The 20,347-nt window shown below is 34.2% G+C and overlaps 1 protein-coding gene across 1 annotated transcript; it reads right to left on the bottom strand.

Moving 5' to 3' along the window:
* Window positions 1–3,826: 3,826 nt before the first annotated feature.
* Window positions 3,827–9,970, bottom strand: LOC123009112. The gene is made up of 3 exons (XM_044405234.1): window positions 9,885–9,970; window positions 4,087–5,948; window positions 3,827–3,897 (listed from the first exon to the last, which is right to left on the bottom strand). The coding sequence occupies exons 1-3, from the start codon at window positions 9,968–9,970 to the stop codon at window positions 3,827–3,829; spliced, it is 2,019 nt and encodes a 672-aa protein (XP_044261169.1).
* Between the last annotated feature and the right edge of the window lie 10,377 nt (window positions 9,971–20,347).

Below are 20,347 nucleotides of genomic sequence, written 5' to 3'. Positions count from 1 at the left end.
ATACGCTTATGAAAGTGCCCCCCAAAACTTCTGAAAAATAAATGTTTCTTCTTAACCTTATTTAGTACTCGTACCATCGACTTCCTCTGCTAATAATTTTCAAGCGCATGAAAAAGGAATAACAAATGCATAAAAGGTATAAGCATTAATTACTACCTCATGCTCAAGCATTTAAAAGCACCTTAAATAATAAAATATCGACCTAATAAAATAATAGTATATTAAAAAACAAGTTCCATAAGACCAGTCTTGAAGCACGAATTCAAGTTTAAAGAATGAGTGCTTCAAGGTCTTATAAAACGAGTTTTTTTTATACTATTTTTTGCAATGACTTTTTGCCGTTTTTAAACAAAAATTTTAATCGATTTAGAGATTTTTGAACAATTGGTAATGTCTTAATTTTGAAAGTGAAAAATTGATCTAAAATTTTTGTTTTTTCAAAATGCTGTCAAAATAAAAATTCTGTAAAAAAATAAATATGGATGATAATGAAGGTAATCTTGCATGGACGCCCCCTGAACTTCGTGGAATTGGCAAAAATACAGTTGCGAATTTGCTTCCTGCCAACCTAACAATTTTCGTAAAATGTTCCGTCAAATAATGACGATTAATACATCGCACATGATGACGTTGCGTTCCTTAGTTCTTTAGTATGTCTATTAGAGCGTCAAAATAGAGGCAAATTACAAAAAAAACATCGCCGTCTCCATAGAAATAATCTTTTTCACGCCTGGGCATTTTTTGAGTTCAAGTGATTCCCGTTGGCGCTTTAATCTGGGGAAAATTTTTGACAAATCCAGTTTTTTAGCTTAAAGGGTTCAATCTCATAATATCATTCTCCCTGGCGTATCTAGTTTTGTTGTATCCTTCCTTCCCAGCATTTATTAATTGCGTTATTTTTCGTTAATAATTAAAAATTATTCAGTTTTTCCTTAGTAACCCCCGTAACTAAGAAAAAATCGGAATCACTGCCCCAATGCATTTTTTATGAAATGCCCAGGCGGGATATTGATACATTTGATTAAGGAGGCGGTGCAAAAAAATTCTAAATTGCTTTTCAAAGCGATGCCACTCAATCATTTATATGCAATGCGTCATAACTTAAAGCTTCATAGCTTGTTACCTGCAGCAACGATAAACAATCACTTGATAATTTTTTTGTTTCGTCCAAATGTTCCAGTAAGTTTCTTAGTGTCTTGACTTTCCTAGATAATCGGTAATTCTTCATTCGCAAAATTTTAAGTTTCTTTTTTTGTAACATTATTGTATTTCTAGCGCACTCAAACATCATTTTCACATCTTTACAAGAATTTAAGTGTGCCTCTTTAAAATCACCAAAGTATTTATATCTAATTCTTCTAGCTGTTGGCATCTTTTCGGGTGCATAGCATGTAGTAGCTGTAGATGTTGAAGCAATTGGGTCTGACGGAAGGATAGATAATGGAACAGTTGATTGCCTTTCACAATATTTTCTTTTCTTTTTTTTTTGTTCAACAAATGTTCAGAAGTCAAAAATACTTGGTACAGCGTCTTTTTTTAATTGCCTTTTGCCAACGTAGATTTTAAAGTCTTCCACCATAAAATGTTTATTGCACAAAAAGGTATTTTTTGATGGATTAAATTCATCTCTTCTAGTGGCAATTATCCATTTTTTCCTTAATTCGTTGTCACTTGGGAACCTTCAATTAACACCACATTTAATAACTAGAGTTTATACATATATTGGAAGAGTTTGAACCATAGACTTATAATATTTTCAAAAAATCATGAAAGGATCTTGTAAGACATTAATTCCAGTTTATGACACTACCTTTGCGGTCATTAGTTGATGAGATACTGATGATCAAAGACAAAAGAATCCTTTTTCATTTAAAGTCAGATATCTCAGCGACAAATTGTCGTAAGGAGAATATGAAGAAAGCATATTAAAGGTAAACAAACATATTATGCGGACTATAAATTGACTTGAACTAAAAATAATTCTCCACGTCCGTGGACCAAAAACAAAAAAATTTAGAATTTTTTTTCTCGCGCTGTTACTTAGAATTGCGGATAACCGTAGACCAGAAAAAATATTTGCCAAAAGATCTCAAAACTAGAAACATAAAGCTTCAAAATGATTTTTTTAAATCTAGATACGACCATTTTCCGATGAGTTACAACCTTTCAAAAATCACCAAAAAAATTTAGTAAAATTTTTTGTTCCTTTAATTTTATGGGGTAGTGTAGATAAATTTACTCACCTGTAGAAAGATAGCGGTGAACTTTTAGAAAATCGTTCTTGACACCCAAAAGCTGCACATGATTTCACCATATCTATTATTATTACACTAAAGTACTTTTAAATAAAGGTAATTGTCTTTTTCAAATCCAAGTGTTTGCCAACATTGTCATTTTAGTAGTCAGATGTCAATGGTTTGCCACCATTGCGTTTAATGTGTTGCCTACCTATGTTGACAACAAAATTTTTAGGTCAAGCGCGTTCCAGAGTAAGACGTCTATGGGCAAATGTTACGGAAACCATAGAAATGGATTTCAAGTAAAGTTCACCCTTCCAGAAATAGTTCCGGGAATCTGTTGCTGCAACCGAAAACGTGCAAATACGGTCGTATCCCACCTCTCCGGATACTATTATTATTATTATTTTTTTTCCTAGTTTAAATTTGACTGGAACCATAGCCCCTAGTCTCCGACAACTGAAGGGTAATTCCAGTCGGGTTAATCCATACCCTAGAACCTGCTCCATACGACCGCATGGTAAGCAAATCCTAGGTCCACAAATCGTGTGCCCTGAGCAGACGCAATGAYCCGAGGATTACCGCCTTCTGCATTTGACCGGCAAGTCGTTCAGCCGCGTCGCGGCATGCCGGAATGATCTTCAAAGACGAAAGCAGCGTTGGTCTTGCACCCCCTAAARATCCGATGACCAAGACGACCAGTTTGATAGAATAGCCAGGATACAGCCTACGGAGCTCCTGAYGGAGATCTCGGTATTTTAACCYCTTGTCCTCCTCCTTAGCGGAMWTGTTTGGCTCAGCCGGAGCTGAGAATTCGATCACAAACATCTCCTTAGATAGAAGATCGAGGAGGACAATGTCAGGCTTGTTGGCCTGAATGAGTCCTGTAGTTGAGAACGAAAAGTTCCAATAAATTCGGCACTTCTCATTCTCCACTCCCGACTCAATGTCTCCTGGAGCATATGGAAGCACAGGTGTTTCGTCTACCCCGTACGAGTGTCTAAGGTGGTAGTAGACCACTCGTAAGGCCGCATTGTGGCGATGGATATAAGACGATACTGCATACTTCGGACAAGCCGACAGTATGTGCATCAGTGTCTCTGGTGCAGTGCGACATGCACTGCACCGGATATCCGGAATGTCCATAGCCATCACGCGGCCGCGATAGACGAGCGTGTTAAAAACACCATCTTGGCAGGCTATGATAAACCCCTCCGTCTCCGACTTTAACCCACTTGCCTTCAAAAAGGCAAAGGTCAGCCGCTGAGATAAGCCCTGGTTTTCTATGGTTTTATAGAAGACACCATGCATGGGCTTGTCACAGTGCTTGCGCAATAAACTGCGCACCTCGGCTTCCCTTACGTGGGCCTGGAAACGAGTATCCTCCCACTCGGTGACAGAGTTTTCAGACACTCGTTCCTCATCGAAGACAAGACCGAGTTCATCCGCTGCCCTTCGTGCTGCCCTAAACAAAAATGCTCCCACCTCCCCTCTTTCGTGTTCGCATACCATGCGAAGAAGGGGATCCGAGCTCCTGATGATCTTACAGGCTGTACCCAAAGCTACTCTGTCGTGCAGACACCGCAAACTCAAGAGTCCACGGCCTCCCCGATTATGTGGGAGATATAACCGTGGAACGGATTATTTTGGGTGATGACTCCTTTGAAGAGTCATCATTTTGCGGGTCCCTACATCGAGGTTTTGCAACTCGCCTTTAGTCCACTTCACAACTCCAAAAGAGTAGAGCAGGATCGGAACAGCAAGCATATTTGTTGCGGCAACTTTGTTCTTCCCCGACAGTTCGGAAGACCAAATTTGCCGGAGCAGTTGCCGATACTTGCCATATTACGCTGTTCAATGCCGAGGTAGGTATAGGTCTCTCCGGCATTCAGATGTTTAAGAATGCTTCCATCAGCAAGTTGCTCATCCTCTCCGTATTCTCCGCATCGTCCTCTCTTGATATGAACCAGTACGCATTTGTCCGTTCCGAACTCCATTCCAATCGCATGAGTATACTCCTGCACCACCCTAAGAGATTGTTGTAGTTCTCTTTCTCCGGAGGCGTAAAGTTTAAGGTCATCCATATTGAAAAGATGGGTGACCTTATGCCTCCGGTGCGAAGGTGGGCCGCAAGTATATCCCTTTGTTTTTCGTAAGGCAATTGAAAGCGGAAGTAGCGAAATGCAAAACAAGAGGGGGCTCAAGGAATCTCCTTGAAACACCCCTCTCCGGAACGTCACCCACTCTGTGCGAACTTTTGTGGCACCTGATGTTATGGTGAATCTGGTTCGCCAAAGTAGGATCATTCGTTCTAGGCATTCCACTATAGGATCAGGCACCGCAAGGCTCTTGAGAAGGTGCACAACGAGATGGTGAGACGTTGTGTCAAACGCCTTGCGGTAGTCAATCCAGGCCATCGAGAGGTTCCGCTTGTACTGCCTGGAGTCCTGCGTGATAGTACGATCTATCAGCAAGTTCTCCCTGCAGCCAGCCACACCCCTCTTTGACCCTCGCTGTTCGCATACCTCACGAAAAACAGGATCCACTGCTTTAAGTATCCGCATGTATAAGACCCTTGTAAAGATTTTATAGCATGCGTTTAAACATGTGATTGGCCTGTAGTTCTTTGGATCGGACAAATCACCGTTCGTAGGAAGCAACACGGTCCGGCACTCGACAAACCATTGGGGGATCCCCTGCTCCCCATGCATCCAAGCATTAAAGATGCGGACCAAATGTGGATGGGTTGATGGAAACTTCTTCCACCAGTAGGTGTTAATCCCATCCGGTCCAGGAGCAGAGAAGTTCCTTGCACCCGTTAAGGCTCCTTGAACCTCCTCAAGGGTTATCGGTGGGCACAGGTTGTTTGGATTCTGGAACTTTTCATTAAGACAAGTCTCAAACTGTGCCAAGGCCGCGGTATCGGCATTAAATGGCCGTACTTGCTCGTAGATTCCCTTCCAGAACAGATGGACAGCCTCCGGGGTAGGCGTATTTTCTACAACACGCTGTGGCGGCTGGAATAGGCGAGAGGGGCTCTCTGCAAAATCCTTGTTTTGTTTCTGCCCTTTCGCTCTCCTGACTAATGACTTTTTGGTGGTCACTAGTGCTCGTATCCTTTCATTACAATGCTGCTTGATGGTTTGCAACATTGCACCGTTCAGGGTGTGATGAAAGCGGCGTAAGTCCGCCGCTATGCGTCGGACCTTGGGCGTGAACGGTCGCCCAGCCTTTTTGTATTCCAACACACACTGGATACGGGATGCGTATTGTCTCGCCTCCCGGATTTTGGCTTCCAACTTTTGTGTTCGACGCTCAGCCCTTTTGTCCGCACCCGATGTTATGGGCTGGGACCTTTGGGCAAGTACACGAGCGGCATCATACACGGCGCAATTTATGCGCCAGATGTCGGGTTGTCCTGAAAGGGTCTCTACAAGTTTCTGGTCCATTCGAGCCAGGTCTTGTGGCTTTGGTCGTCTTGCTTTGTGCAAACAATGGCGGTCATCAAATGCTCCTGGTGTTATGAGTGCAACCTCCCTGGTTGGTACAACCGGTTCCCTTACGGCAGCCGGCCGAACTGGTGCGGGAGGACGTTTGACATAACCTTTCCGCTGTAGGTAGGCAACGTAGTCTCGCAACTTCTGAGAGAGAAATGCTCGGTACTCAGGTTGTACCTCACACCATCTCTCATGTATGCGAGACATGTACCCCCTACGGGAAGGTTAACTTTGTTAGAATTTTATTTTACTCAAATTTTTGTCTGAAAATAATGTGATTGTGAATAAAATAGCATACAAACCTCGGTGGTAATCTCATTACCCTTTGATCGTATACATAAGCATTCTGGGTAATGCCATATTTACATTTGGAGATCAATATCTACCTACTCCAAAAAATATCAGTTTAATTAAAAAAAAATAATTAGATTTTATAAGTTTATAGGTAGTATTATTGTTAAAATTATGGAAAACACTTTAGGTAAGTATCTTTAAGTATTCAAGATAACAATCTTGAATCTCACGTATTTTCTGAGTACATACAGGGTGATTCAGATAAGATAACGAGCCTGACGATCTGGCGATGCAACTCAAAAAACAAATTTTATTTACGTCTTGATCTAATTTTAATTACGATTTGCATTAGCAATCCAAGTTATCTTATGTTGCTCAGACAGTGCTTTGAAAAGCAATTTATGATTTATAAAAAAAAAAAACTGTTTGCCTACCTTTAATGTATCATTCGTTCATACATTTTGTATTGGGTTTACACCGAAAAGACTTCTCTAATTTATTCCGTGAAAACTGAATGGCACTAAGATCGTTCTCTGCACTGATGTTAGACTGACATATGATGATAACTTGGATTCAACTTGCAAATCCTAATTTAAATTAGATCTAAGGCGTAAATGAAATTTCTTTTTTGGGTTGCATCGCCAGATCGCCAGGCTCATTATGTTATCTGAATCGCCCTGTATACAGTATTATAAAAAACTCCCCAAGCCATAACTCTATTGTTTTTAGAGTTATGACAATATTTCTTAGATCAAAGTTGAACATTTTTTGTTATCTATCGTTTGGGATAGATGCTAAATTAATGCTGTTTTTTGTTTAATCAGAAGTGACATCAACTTTAATTTTTGAAATAGAACAGTTTGTATATTTTACCACTTTTGGGTTCTTTGTTTAATTGCTTTTTAAAAGGTTTGAGTACCATATGCCTAAAACCAACCGTTCGTGAGATATTCGCCAAATAATGTATTTATTAAAGAAGGCATTTTAAAACAATAATATCAAGTAATGTTGACAAATATTATTACTTTCCCTTTTTTATTACTGTCTTTATATTTTTTGGGTGTTTATCATGGATGATAATGTGTCAGCAGACATGATTAAAAAATATTTTGAATTAAATAAAAATAGTGGGAGAGCACTACGAACGCCTTAATACTAGGCGATTTTCGATGAGAAAAATTCTAAATCGTCGAAAATTTAAGCGACTTAAAGAAAATTGAGGATGTCTTTAGAACACCCGAATTAAAATATCGCAAATTTTAAAGAGATGCAGAATTAGATAGTGTTGAAGAAAATGCAAGAACATCAACTCGAGAAATTGCAAGTGACGTTGCTTTATCACACGCAACTGTTTTAATTTGGGTTTTCTAAAAACCCCAAACATTTTCTAATTTTCTTTAAGTCGCTTAAATTTTCGACGAAATAAAACTTCTGTTATCAGAAACCGCAGGCGTAGTGGTCTCCAACTATTTTTATTGTATTCAAAATATTTTTTAATCTTGTCTGTTAACACATTATCAGCCATGATTAAGACCAAAAAGTATAAAAATTGTAAGAGAAAATGCAAAGTAATATTATTTATTCACAATCACTAATGTAATATGCCGATTACTAACCTTTTTAAGGTTGGGAAACATGTCATTATTTCTCATGAAGAGTAATAAATGTTACTCCTCTTGGGTGGTAATATGCAGGATTGCCAACGTTAAAATTACAAAAATACCCGAAATTTGTTCTTTTAAATTGTCAAGTTACGCATAATATTTCGCTAAATTAGTATTCAATTGCTTTTGTAGCAGTTTCTCTTAATTCTGGGGGAGTACATTGTCCATTTCGACGACGTTAAATTAGGTTTACACATTATTTCTATATTTTCTTTGACATTTCTGAAATGTCAAAAATCAAACGTCATTTGGATGGCCTACCACGTTTGGACCTTAACTTTGTTAGAATTTTATTTTACTCAAATTTTTGACTGAAAATAATGTAATTGTGAATAAAATAGCATACAAACCTCGGTGGTAATGGCATTACCCCTTGTGCTTTATCCGATCTCGAGGCTAGCGCCTCTCGATCGTATACATAAGCACTCGGGGTAATGCCATATTTACCACCTCGCTTGTAATGTACTATTCTCAACATTACTTGATATTATTGATTTTCACTACCTACTTTAATAAATACATTAATTGGCATGGTTGGTTTTGGCCATATACCATATACAGGTTGTTTCACGGCGCCTGTAAGATGCAATCAATATTACATATTCTCATACGAACTTGATTACAAATTTTAAAAAATTGAATAATCTTCTCTGGTTTATTCACCCTTTAAAAAAATACAACGTTTTTAGTTAGTTAGTGATTAAGATAGATAAACTAGAGTCATAATCATGCCGTCTATTGATAGAACAAATGATAATTGTTTCTGAAAAACTACAGTTTATGACTATCAATGAAACAGTGATTAGTTTGACAACTACTGTTATGGGTTTCCAAAAGTTAAATAGTTAGAAGTGTATTTTTTGTATCCAGTGTTTTGTGACTTTTGTATATTTGGGTGCGTACATTAGGCGCAAGCCTCGTAAAGTTGTGTGAAACATCCTGTAGTACTAAAACCTTTTAAAAAGCAATTAAACAAAAAACCCATAAGTGGTAAACCATACAGAATGTTCCATTTAAAAAAATTAAGATGATGTCACTCCCGGTGAAACTGAAATCAGCATTAATTTATCATCTATCTCAAACGATAGATGACAAAAAATGTTCAACTTTGTTCTAAGAAACATTGTCATAACCTTAAAAATAGTGAAGTTATGGCTTGGCGCGTTTTTCATAATACAACCTGTATATAAAGGCAATTACCTACAAACTATTTTAGTAGTTACTTCTATATTTTACTGCAAATTGTTTTGGTTATCTATCTTTTAATCATTTTTTTCTTAAGTAATCGTCAACAATGTCTAAGTTTTTAGTATGGTATGATTGATAAATAATTTCTACATTAAGTTAATTTGATATTTTGTTACAATTTTAGTCTATTATTGGCGAGGTTCCCATTGATGGAGAAGTGCCCAGAGATGCTATAGTAGCAGGACAAAATATGTATTATTTATGAAAACATTACATTGGGCAAATATACGCAAGGAAAGGAACAATCAAATTGACGAGAGAAGACGACGATTTATCAAATTGACGAGAGAAGACGACGATTTAATTTATATAACAATTAAAGTTAATTAGTTTATCTAACTTTATCATATAATATTGACCAAGTACGAGTATGTCAGCAATAAGCAATTAAAACACATGTCCATCTAAGAGTTACGAGACAACCCTCATAAATCCCAACAGATAAGAGTTTTTTCAGGTAGAAATATTTCCACGAACAACGACCAAAACACATGTTATTCCCAGAAATATGGGAAAAATACATTATACATATCAGTTCTAACCCAATAAATTGTCTGGGCCAAATCACTAAAATAACAAATCAACGCTATCAAGTTATATTAGTAGAAGCATTATTAATCCAAAATACTTAGACAAACCAAAACAACTTATCAATAGTAATTTGTATTATCAAAAATAAATATTATTTACCCCATTTAACATATAAAACCCCCTTGTAACTAAGTCAGTTAAGTTCAGTTGTAACCCATAAGTCTGCTTGTTCGAATAAAATATAATTTTAAAAAATTATTTGTTTTTCAAAAAAAAACATAATTGGCGCATTCAGTAGGATAGCACAATCGTGTTGTGCATCCTGCGATCTAGAATTTCAATTCTCTAAGTGCTACCCAAGAAGAACCTMAAGTATCCCTGCGAAGGTTCCTGCATCGAGTCAAGAACTCTACGAAGCGTTCTTCAGGTCCTGGACAACGGGGCAATTGAATTCGTCAACCAGGATTGATACCAGGTGGGTCTGAGTATCTGAATCCATCCCTACTTTTCTCTCCCRGCCKATTCCCTGCATAGGAATTGATTTGCTTAACTTTTCAAAAAGTATATTAGTAAACAAAAATAAAATAGTTAGTAGTAATAATTTAATTTCATGACTGATAACAATTCAAATATAGATAAATTGGTAGAAAATTTTGAAAACTCATTAAAACTCACAAAAATGACTCAACCACAAGGTCCAAATTACACTCTTTTAAAATTATTCGTCGATACAATTCCAAATTACGATGGTAACCCGAATACGCTCGAAATTTTTATAAACGCTTGTGATCATTTATTTTCCCAYTATGGAAACTTTACAGAACTTGTTCCATATTTAAGACGAATTGTTATTAGCAAATTAGTTGATCGTGCTTTAATTCTAATAGGTTCTAAAACTGAATTAAGCACCTGGAATTCAATAAAACATGCTTTAAGATCAAGCTTCGGTGATCAATGAAATTTGGATTGTCTAGAGCAAGATTTATTAACATTAATTCCGTTCAAAAATGAAGACCCATTGGATTTTGGCAAAAGAATCCAATTAATACYTAGTAGATTATTTTCTAAATTAAATACCCTTAGTGCTCTTGAAATGCCCGATAACACAAAAAACGTCCACTCTAAACAATATGATCAGTTGGCATTAAAAACTTTTATTCGTGGATTACCTCGCGATATTCAAAGTATAATAAGATTAAGAAATCCCGTATCTTTAGAAATAGCAATGCAATATGTAACSGAAGAATATAATTTTCGATATACCCAAAATTTTTGTTCATTATTATATTCAAATAATAAACCAAATTATGCCAAATCGCAAAATAAAATAAATCACAATCATTCTCAAATTAATAACCATCACCATCCATCTACAATGTCATTTCCGAATTATCAATCTTTTTCTCAAAATTTTAATTCCCAACAATTTCCAAGTCAGCCAACTGAGGTAAAATCTCGACCAATTCAATATAAATTCCCTACAAACGCCCAAGTTTTTGGTCAACCTAGAAATGTCTTCAAACCTAATGGATAAATTCCGAAAGATCCTGTTGAAAAAATGTCAACTACGTCAAGAAATCCCTCAATACGACATTTCAATAATTATCAAAATCATCATAATAATGTTCAACCCATGTCCACAACAACACGAAACCCAACAATCAGACAATCTAATCATTTTAGATCTTTTGGCCCAAAAAATTTTATTTCAGAAGAAATCCATTTTTTTCCAAAATAATGATCAAAACAGTCACACAAATAGTCATTATTTATCCCCACAAACAAGTAATTATGAATCACAAAATCATCTTGAAAATAACGATAACTATAATTACTTCAACAATCAAACAAATTATTTATCAAATCAAACAAACAATTATGAAGAAGAAGAGTATTTACAAAATAATGATAACTTAATTACTTCAGATAATCAAATGACCAACGAAAATATTTATTCTAACCATAATGAACCCATCAACATTTGTGAATCATTTTATTTGGCAAATAATGAATTTAAAAATAATGAAGTCTAGGAAAATTTTCAGTCATCAAGTGTTTATGAAATAAATAGCATTTATAATTACTACAATTCATTCCCTTATATAAAAATTAATAATCCTCCAGTTAAATTATTAATAGATACTGGATGTGATGTTTCAATAATTAAACCTTCAATAGTTGAAAAATATTTTCCTTCTTTCATATACCATCAACATTCTTTAATTAAAACCCCTACTGGCGAAAAAATATAAAGCAGATATACCTGCTTTTCCTGAATTTAATACTGATCAAACTTTTTCATTTATTTTATATGATTTTCATGATTTCTTTGATGGAATTATTGGTTTAGGCGATTTAATACGTATGAAATTTTCTATTGACTTAATCAATCACAAATTAATAAATGAAAAATTAGAAATACCTATATTTTATCATAAATTAAATGAAAATATTGATGTAGACACATTTTCTAAATCAGAAATAAATGCAATAGAAGAACAAGATGATACATTATCACTAGCTGTTAATTTAGACCCAAGAGAACAATTAGAACAAACTCTTGATGATTACCTTGATGTCCCTCACAAAATTTCTGTTCCTGATATCCCTTCAATACCTAAATTAATTCAGAACAAAACAGAAGAAAAAATTAAAAACATTTCACATAATATAAAATTAAAATCTCCTAACGACCCAAATGCAACTGTTCATTCATCTACAGAAAATCCAATTCAAGAAATTCCAATAACAGAAAGACCACTAAATATTTATAAAAATCAAGTTATAATCGATTGCAGCAAAGATGCATTAAACTGTAACATAAAAAATCAAAAAATTTTCGACAAAAATAGAATTACATTTTTAATTCCCCTAAATAACTTTGAAATAAATGTGATCAACACAATTAAACAATATTTAAATCCAAAACAAACTTATAGTTTATTTTTTAAACAACCTGAAATCGCACCGAGATTCATAAAAGCTGTACAAATGTACTTTAAAAACACTTCCTTCAAATTTATAAAATCAAATTCAATCTTAACGGACGTTATAGATCTCGACCAACAAAAAGAAAAATTACAATATTATCACGAAGGAAAGACCAGCCACAAAGGCATAAATGAAATGAAAACGGCCCTTAGTAGAAATTGGTATTGGCCAAACATGATAAACGACATAACAGACTATGTAAAAAACTGTAAAATTTGTCAAATTGCAAAATATGACAGAAATCCACCTGTTATAAAATTTAATCTAACACCAACGGCAAGTAAACCCTTTGAACATATTCACATGGATACATTCAAAATCATGAATCATTCATTTTTATCAATACTAGACTCATTTTCTAAATATGGTCAGGCATATCCAATCACATCTTTGCATCCAATTAATATAGTAGACTCATTATTAAACTACATATCACTCCACGGGCTACCACTCAAAATAACTTCTGATTGCGGAGGTGAATTCAAAAATAATTTGTTAGAAGACTTTTGCAAATTACATAAAATCGAAATTCATTATACTACACCCAAAAACTCAAATAGCAATTCCTTAGTAGAAAGGTTCCACTCAACCTTAGCTGAAGAAATTAGATGTCTTAAGTTACAAAAACCAACCGAAACTATTGATAAATTAATCTTTTATGCCATCATCGGTTACAATAATACAATACTCTCAGTTACCGGATATACACCTTTTGAAGTTGTAAAAGGCCACATAAACTCAGATGATCAATTTGCATTAGATGATAAAGAAATAATTTCAAATTACATTCAAAATCATCGAGAAAACGTCAAAACTCCCTATAGTCAAATCAAACAAAAATCAGCTACAAAAAAAACAAAATATAATTAACAAAAGAAATGAAAATAGAGAAGACCCAGAGACATATGCACCAAATCAAATCGCTTATATTAAAACTAAAGCTAGAAACAAAGCACATCCAAAATTCACCCAAACCAAAGTTGTTTCTGATGACCATAAAAACCTAAAAACAATTCAAGGCACTTATCATAAATCTCACGTAAAAAGAACAAGGACAACTCATAATAAAAATCTTTCTTTACAGAACGAAGAGAATGGAAATTCATCTCAAAATCTCAATTATCCTAATCCTGATTCACCTGACCTCCTCTCATAATATTAAAATCACTACTTTAGATAGTCAAATACTACCATTTAACCTAGGTTTAGGTAAGATAATGCAAGATCATCATACATTTATTCATTATGTAGAAATAGAACCATTAATTAAGATTTAGATAATGTTAATAAGTATTTTATTATTGTAAACAATACATTATATAGTAACATAACATTTCAAACAGCAGCACTTACCTATCGAAATGTATTACGAAATTCAGTCAATAAAGCTCATTATTTAATCATAGAATCGCGCAATAAACTTGACAATTTGGCACCTCATTCCAGGAATAAACGTGGATTAATTAACGCCATAGGTAAAGCTTCAAAATATTTATTTGGTACTTTGGACTCAGATGATGCCGAAAAATATAATAAAGCTATTAAAATTCTAACTGATAGTCAAAATTCATTAAATAAACAAATTCAGATCCAAACTTCATTGACAAAAAGCTTGATCGATAACTACAACCACACAATAATAACCCTCAGTAAAAATCAATAGTTAATTAAAGAAAGATTAAATCATTTCGAGCATAACGTTTATAAAACTTTCGATGATATATCCGCTTTTATCAGAGCTCAAAATACATTAGATCAAATAATTCTGAATTGTCAAAACTTAATTACATTCTTAGACAATCTCGAAGACTCTATCACTTTTGCCAAATTAAAAACATTGCACAGCTCAGTAATTTCAGCTACAAACTTAAAATATATATTAAATACGCTTTCAGAACTATATGAAAAACACAAAATACCCCAGTTTACTAATATCCTTTCATATTATCAAATAGCAGATTTAAATGTAGCATTAGTTCAAAATACAATAGTCTTTTCAATTCATATGCCAATTCTAAATTCCGATTCCTTTGACTTTTTCCACATTTATTCAATCCCTCAATCAAACTTAACAATTGTTCCACCAAACCCATTCCTTCTACTCAGCTCTCAAACCCACCAATATCACGAAGAAGACTGCCCACAAGTCGAAAACCTGAGAATCTGCAAAAACAAATTGGTTCCAAATCAAGAAGACTGCATAATTTCAACAATACTCAATCGTTCAATTCAAAATTGCCATTTTACCAAAATTCAATTTGAGAAGACGATAAAACAAAGGATCAGTAATAGCCACGTACTTTTAATACCAGAAGAAAAACTCAAAATCAAACGAAAATGTAACGCCGACAACATTGGATTTGTAATCATCAGTCGAGCAAGCCTTATCAAAATCCCACAACACTGTGAAATCGAAAGTGACGATTTTGTCTTTCGTAACGAAGAAAACATATTAGAAGGAGAGCCGTTTATTTTACCTGAGATTTCAACAGGAATCAATAAAGCAAGAATAAATGAAAAGCAACTGATTCTTCATCACATAGACCTGGATGAAATACCCAAGTTAAAGGAACGGTCTAACGACAATTGGTTACCTGACGACACACTTATATACAATCCTCAACCATCCTATATTTTTGGAATTCTAACGTCAATAATAATAATATGCCTAATCATTTTGCTCGCTATAAAATGGAAACCCCAATGGTTAAGCCAAAGGAGAACAATCACTAGAGAATACCTCAAATTCCGATCCGATCCAGGAATCAGAAATGCAAAATAATACTTCCGTATTATTTTCCAACTTAAGGAGGGAGGAGTTATGTTAGAAGCATTATTAATCCAAAATACTTAGACAAACCAAAACAACTTATCAATAGTAATTTGTATTATCAAAAATAAATATTATTTACCCCATTTATCATATAAAACCCCTTTGTAACTAAGTCAGTTAAGTTCAGTTGTAACCCATAAGTCTGCTTGTTCGAATAAAATATAATTTTTTAAAAATTATTTGTTTTTCAAAAAAACATAATCATCACACTTGTCAAAGAATTACTAACACGTTGCTAAAATCATTAAGGAAATCATAAATTAGTTGAGATACGTCAAAACTTACTAAGAACAAAATTCTTAAAAATAGGGAGGGCAGATGCAGGATAAGTGTGTCATCAGCGACACATTATATGGTTACGATAACGGAAGAGACACATTAATTATAAAATTTCAAATAAACAGACACACACATCAAATTTATCTAAAAAAGGCACCTGCATCATACATGTGCATGGGGCCCTTAGTATAAATATCACTCAAAAATTAGGAGAATTCAATTCAATCTTGACCGTGGTGTCGTTCTGTTCGATGGTGTGTCGAAGTGCCCTTTGTGCCAATTCCGACTAAGTGCTGCCTCTACTACTTGGCTGATCTCAATTATTAGCTGATTCCGCAATTTGCCCAGATGATAAACTGTAAGTCTTATTCATTTTAATTTTTCCTTGCTCCGACGATGACAACATTTATAATTTTGCGAAGTTTATTTTATGATGAATCTACCTTGTTGACAAATCGCGTTTCAATTTAAATACCCATATTGAGTCTAATTCGAAGAATAAAATGTTGTATTCAACTCGTTTGAGTGTAAATTGGACGCTTTATTCCACCTCGTGGATGATAAACCACTCGTTACACTCGTGGTTTAATAACCTACTCGGTGAGATAATCCGTCCGATTTACACTCAAACTCGTCGAATAAATAACTATTTCTAAACTTTAATCTGTTGTTATTGTTAATTTTAACACTTGGATTTTGACTGCTTAAATCCTTCATCTTCCCAAAGTGATTGGTTCCACAAATTAACGCTGGAGAACCTACCTCAAATAAATTTATTCTTCTTGTGGCGCGACCCGCTCGGACCGTAAAAGAATTCAACACTCTTATCAACAGGTTTTAATTACCCGCCACAGAAGGTTAAAATACAAAGGAGAATGAATATAAAATCGGAAAAATTGTTTCGTACTACGGTTCCAATGGCTTAAAAAGAAATTTGAAGCAATTATTTTTATAAAATACTTTTATTTAGAATGATATCTGGTGTAAAATCAAGCAAAATTTGGTTGGAAATAACTCAAATTGTTTTATTTTAGAAGAAAACTGTAATTTAAGCATTTATTTTGTTAAAAAGCTTTGATTTAGATTAATTTCCGGCTTAAAATTAAGCGAAGTCGATTAGAAATAGCACACGTTGCTTTATTTTGGGGGAAAAAGGAAATTTAAGCTACTATTTTTATAAAATACTTTGATTTATTGTAACGTTTAAGAATTTTTCTCTCCGATGCGGGAGGCATTATTTACTCAAAATACCGTTGATCAGTTTTTTTGGTTGTTAGGTGAAAGGGATGGAGTGAGCAAAACTTTGTTAACTAGAGAATAATTTAAATCGTTGTCTGCGTTGATTGTTGACAGTAATTACTGTTAATCAACGCAAACGTTGCCGTTCCGTATTGCTGACCTGTCACAAAGTTTCAGAGTCAATTTGGCTAGCAAAAATAGAATTGAGATAAAATTTGAGTTTTACACAGCTCTTTTATACAGGTCCACCTTCACCTTGTTTGTCCGGTTTTGGTGGTGTGGCTGTAGATTAATTCAGAAAAGTTTCCCTCGTTATAGCAGCGTGTTCCTTTCTGGGAAGGTCCGTTTGGTTTGTATTTGCGCCTTGCGTAGTACTACGTCACGCTAAATATTCATAAAGGGTTTTTATTTCAATTCTTGCGTGAATTTGTGGCGTTTGGTCTACTAGTGTAGCCAAGTCTAATTAAATTTGATATTAAACTGTCGCAAGGTGAATGTTATTTAACTGTAATTGAAGTATTTTCATAAAATTACCTTAATAATTGATAATTTCTTTTATTAGCATCACAGTCCTTTTTAGTACCCTGTTCGGTGACTAGCAGGGTCCTCACAAAAGAACATTAAAGACCAGTCACCAGGCGCCCAATATTGTTTTATATTTTTGTTTTAAATTTGAAAATACACGACTCAGTTCTCGGTCAAATTAAAAAGCTGTCGGTAGCATAATTCTGGCGCCCAACGTGGGGCCTGACTTATGAATTTTCCTTTGTGTTTAACATTTACTGTTGGTGGTTATAAAAATAAATAAATAATATGGAAAGGTCTGACGATTTGTTTTTGCTTTTACGTCCTAAATTTCTAAAAGATCAGGAATTGGATTACGAGTGGAGGATTCGTAAACTTAAAACTAAAAATCATTGTGCTTTCAAAGTTAAGGCACTCACTAGTTTAGTCTAGAATCTGAAACTACCATTATAAACTTATCGCTAGAAGAAATCAATTTTGAAATTAGTAAACTACCGGATGTGGCCACTAAGTCTAGTTCTGAAATTCTAGAAATATGTTCGCAGTTAAGTCACCTTAATGGTAGGTTGTCGCGGTTTCCCATGCCAAAAGGAGAAGATGAACTAGAGGAAGTTGCAAATTTTATTAGTGAATGGAAAGCTACTTGCTTAGAGTTAGAGACAGACGTTATTGAAAAACTTGAAAAAGTTCATCGCGAGATCCGTTCTAATGTAGATTCTTTGACTGAAAAGCTTCCCATTTCACCCACAACGGTTGTAATTTCTATTAACGTAAAATCGGTTCCGATGTATAAATGGGGTATTCAGTTTGATGGTAAGAGTAACCTCATGCCATTTTTAGAGAAAATAGAAGATTTGATAATAGCTTGGAATATTACAGAGGAAGAGTTATTTTTATCGGCTTATGATCTATTTAAAGAACCAACCTTGACGTGGTATCGTTCACTACGGAGTACTATACCACTCGCCTCCACTGTTTAAAAAAGCTCGAATCAGTTCAATTTGTCACGTGACTACATAGTGAGTAAAGTCTTGCTAGAAGGACAAGTTCATTTAAAAGCTAATCCTTCTAGCAGGACATTACATAATGTACCAAATTCTTTCAGAAGCGCTTCCAGCAGGACAATTGTACGTTCTATCATTAACACTCGTTTTGATAAAATACGTACATTGATTTACAAGCTTTTCTGGCTTCAAATTGAGCCAACCAACTCCAACTGGAAATTGCTTAATTCGTATTATTTTGTTCGAAAACGGAGATTAAAAATTGTGTTTCTGCAGAAATACATTAGATTTGCAGAGTTTTCTGGATTAAAATTTAGCCAAAACGATTGGAAATTAATCAAATAGTCCTATTTTGGTCATAACACTTATTTGAACGTCTACTATGTTGAATTACTTACATTGATTAAGGTTAATTTCTGGCTTAAAATCGAGCCAAATCGGTTGGAAATTAATTAAATTGTATTACAGTGACCGAAAACGGCTATTTAAATAATTATTTCGATGAAATAAATGGTTTTGCGGTAAAATACATTAGATTTGCAGAGTTTTCTGGCTTAAAATTTCGCCAAAACAATCGGAAATTAAACAAATAGTCTTATTTTGGCTGGAAACGACAAATAAACACGCATTTCGTTGTCTTTGTTTAGGAAAACCCTGCAAATTAAAAGATTTTAACAAAATAAGTACTTCGCGGATTCCGGCCAAAATAATACGATTTAAGCAAATTCCAATTGGTTTGGCTCGATTTAAAGCCAGAAAAGCTTGTAAGTCAATGTATTTTATCAAATAAGTGTTAAAATTGTGGTTTCTAGGCAAAATAAGACGAATAGTTATTTAAGCAATTATTTTGTTCAAATAAATTGATTTAGTTCGATTTCTGGTTTAAAATCGGGCCAAATATTTAAATACGTTATTTGTCGAAAAACATTGATTTGCAAGGTTTTCTGGCTTAAAATCTAACCAAAACCATTGGAAAATAATCAGATTACACGACATTCCATCAGACGATATTTCATCACGCGACATCTCGTCACGGACACTTCATCCCGGCGGCAGTTCATTACTTCGACACTTCAACACATCCACATTCATCATTTTGCCAATTCATCCCATACATCCACTTTCAAAATTTTGTTGTAAAATGCTGGTTCAAGGAATTACATTTTAAATGTTTATTATACTGTTCAGAAATTTTTTCACTTTGCTAAGTTTTACAAAAGAAAACAAAATAAACACATTTTATGAATTCATAGTGACCGGTTTCGGTTACAACAAACCAATCAGAATCTTTACAAGAAGAATCATGTTCAGAAAAATTTAATATTTATTAAGGTTCACTTTTGAGTTTTTTATTTTTTATAAAATAAATAATATACACAATATCTTAATTATATAAAATAGAAGATTAAAGAAATTAAAACAAATATGACACTGTTCTAAGAAAAGTGAGTCTATTTTGTGTTTTATAACTGTCAATCATATTTTGTAATCTAAGTTTTAATGATTTGTACTTATTCTTTATCGGAATGCGTTTAAAAATGCGTAAAATTTTTGTAAAAACGTTAATGTGAACCAGTATTTTGCAGCAAAATTTTGCCAATGGATGTGATGTTAAACGTGTCTTTTTTTGTTTTTTTGCTTATATCTCGGAAATTATCACTCCTATAGGTTTTTATTTTCTTATCAAAATTAAAGCTTACAAAATTTCTTACAAAAATGGTTTTTTGCATTTTTATTGTAAGACTAACCGTAAGCGAGTTATAGGGCAGAAATTATCATTCCTATAGGTTTTTATTTTCTCATCAAAATTAAAGCTTACAAAATTTCCTACAAAAATGGTTCTTTGCATTTTTGTTGTAAGACTAACCGTAAGCGAGTTATAGGGCAGAAAAGAAAACATCATTTAAACAAATGTGCCTTATCTGCATTTAAAACAGAATTAGTCTTGTAATTAAAAAAAAAACTGACAATAATTTGAATTTACTGCGTCCAATACTTCATTAAA

Source organism: Tribolium madens, unplaced genomic scaffold (genome assembly GCF_015345945.1).
Source record: "Tribolium madens isolate multiple individuals breed KSU strain unplaced genomic scaffold, Tmad_KSU_1.1 Scaffold_71;HRSCAF=194;Tcas5.2_LG6, whole genome shotgun sequence".
In the NCBI taxonomy this organism is placed as follows: Eukaryota; Metazoa; Arthropoda; class Insecta; order Coleoptera; family Tenebrionidae; genus Tribolium; species Tribolium madens.
Note: the sequence above shows the minus strand (reverse complement) of the source record. Positions and strands in the feature narration are given on the sequence as shown.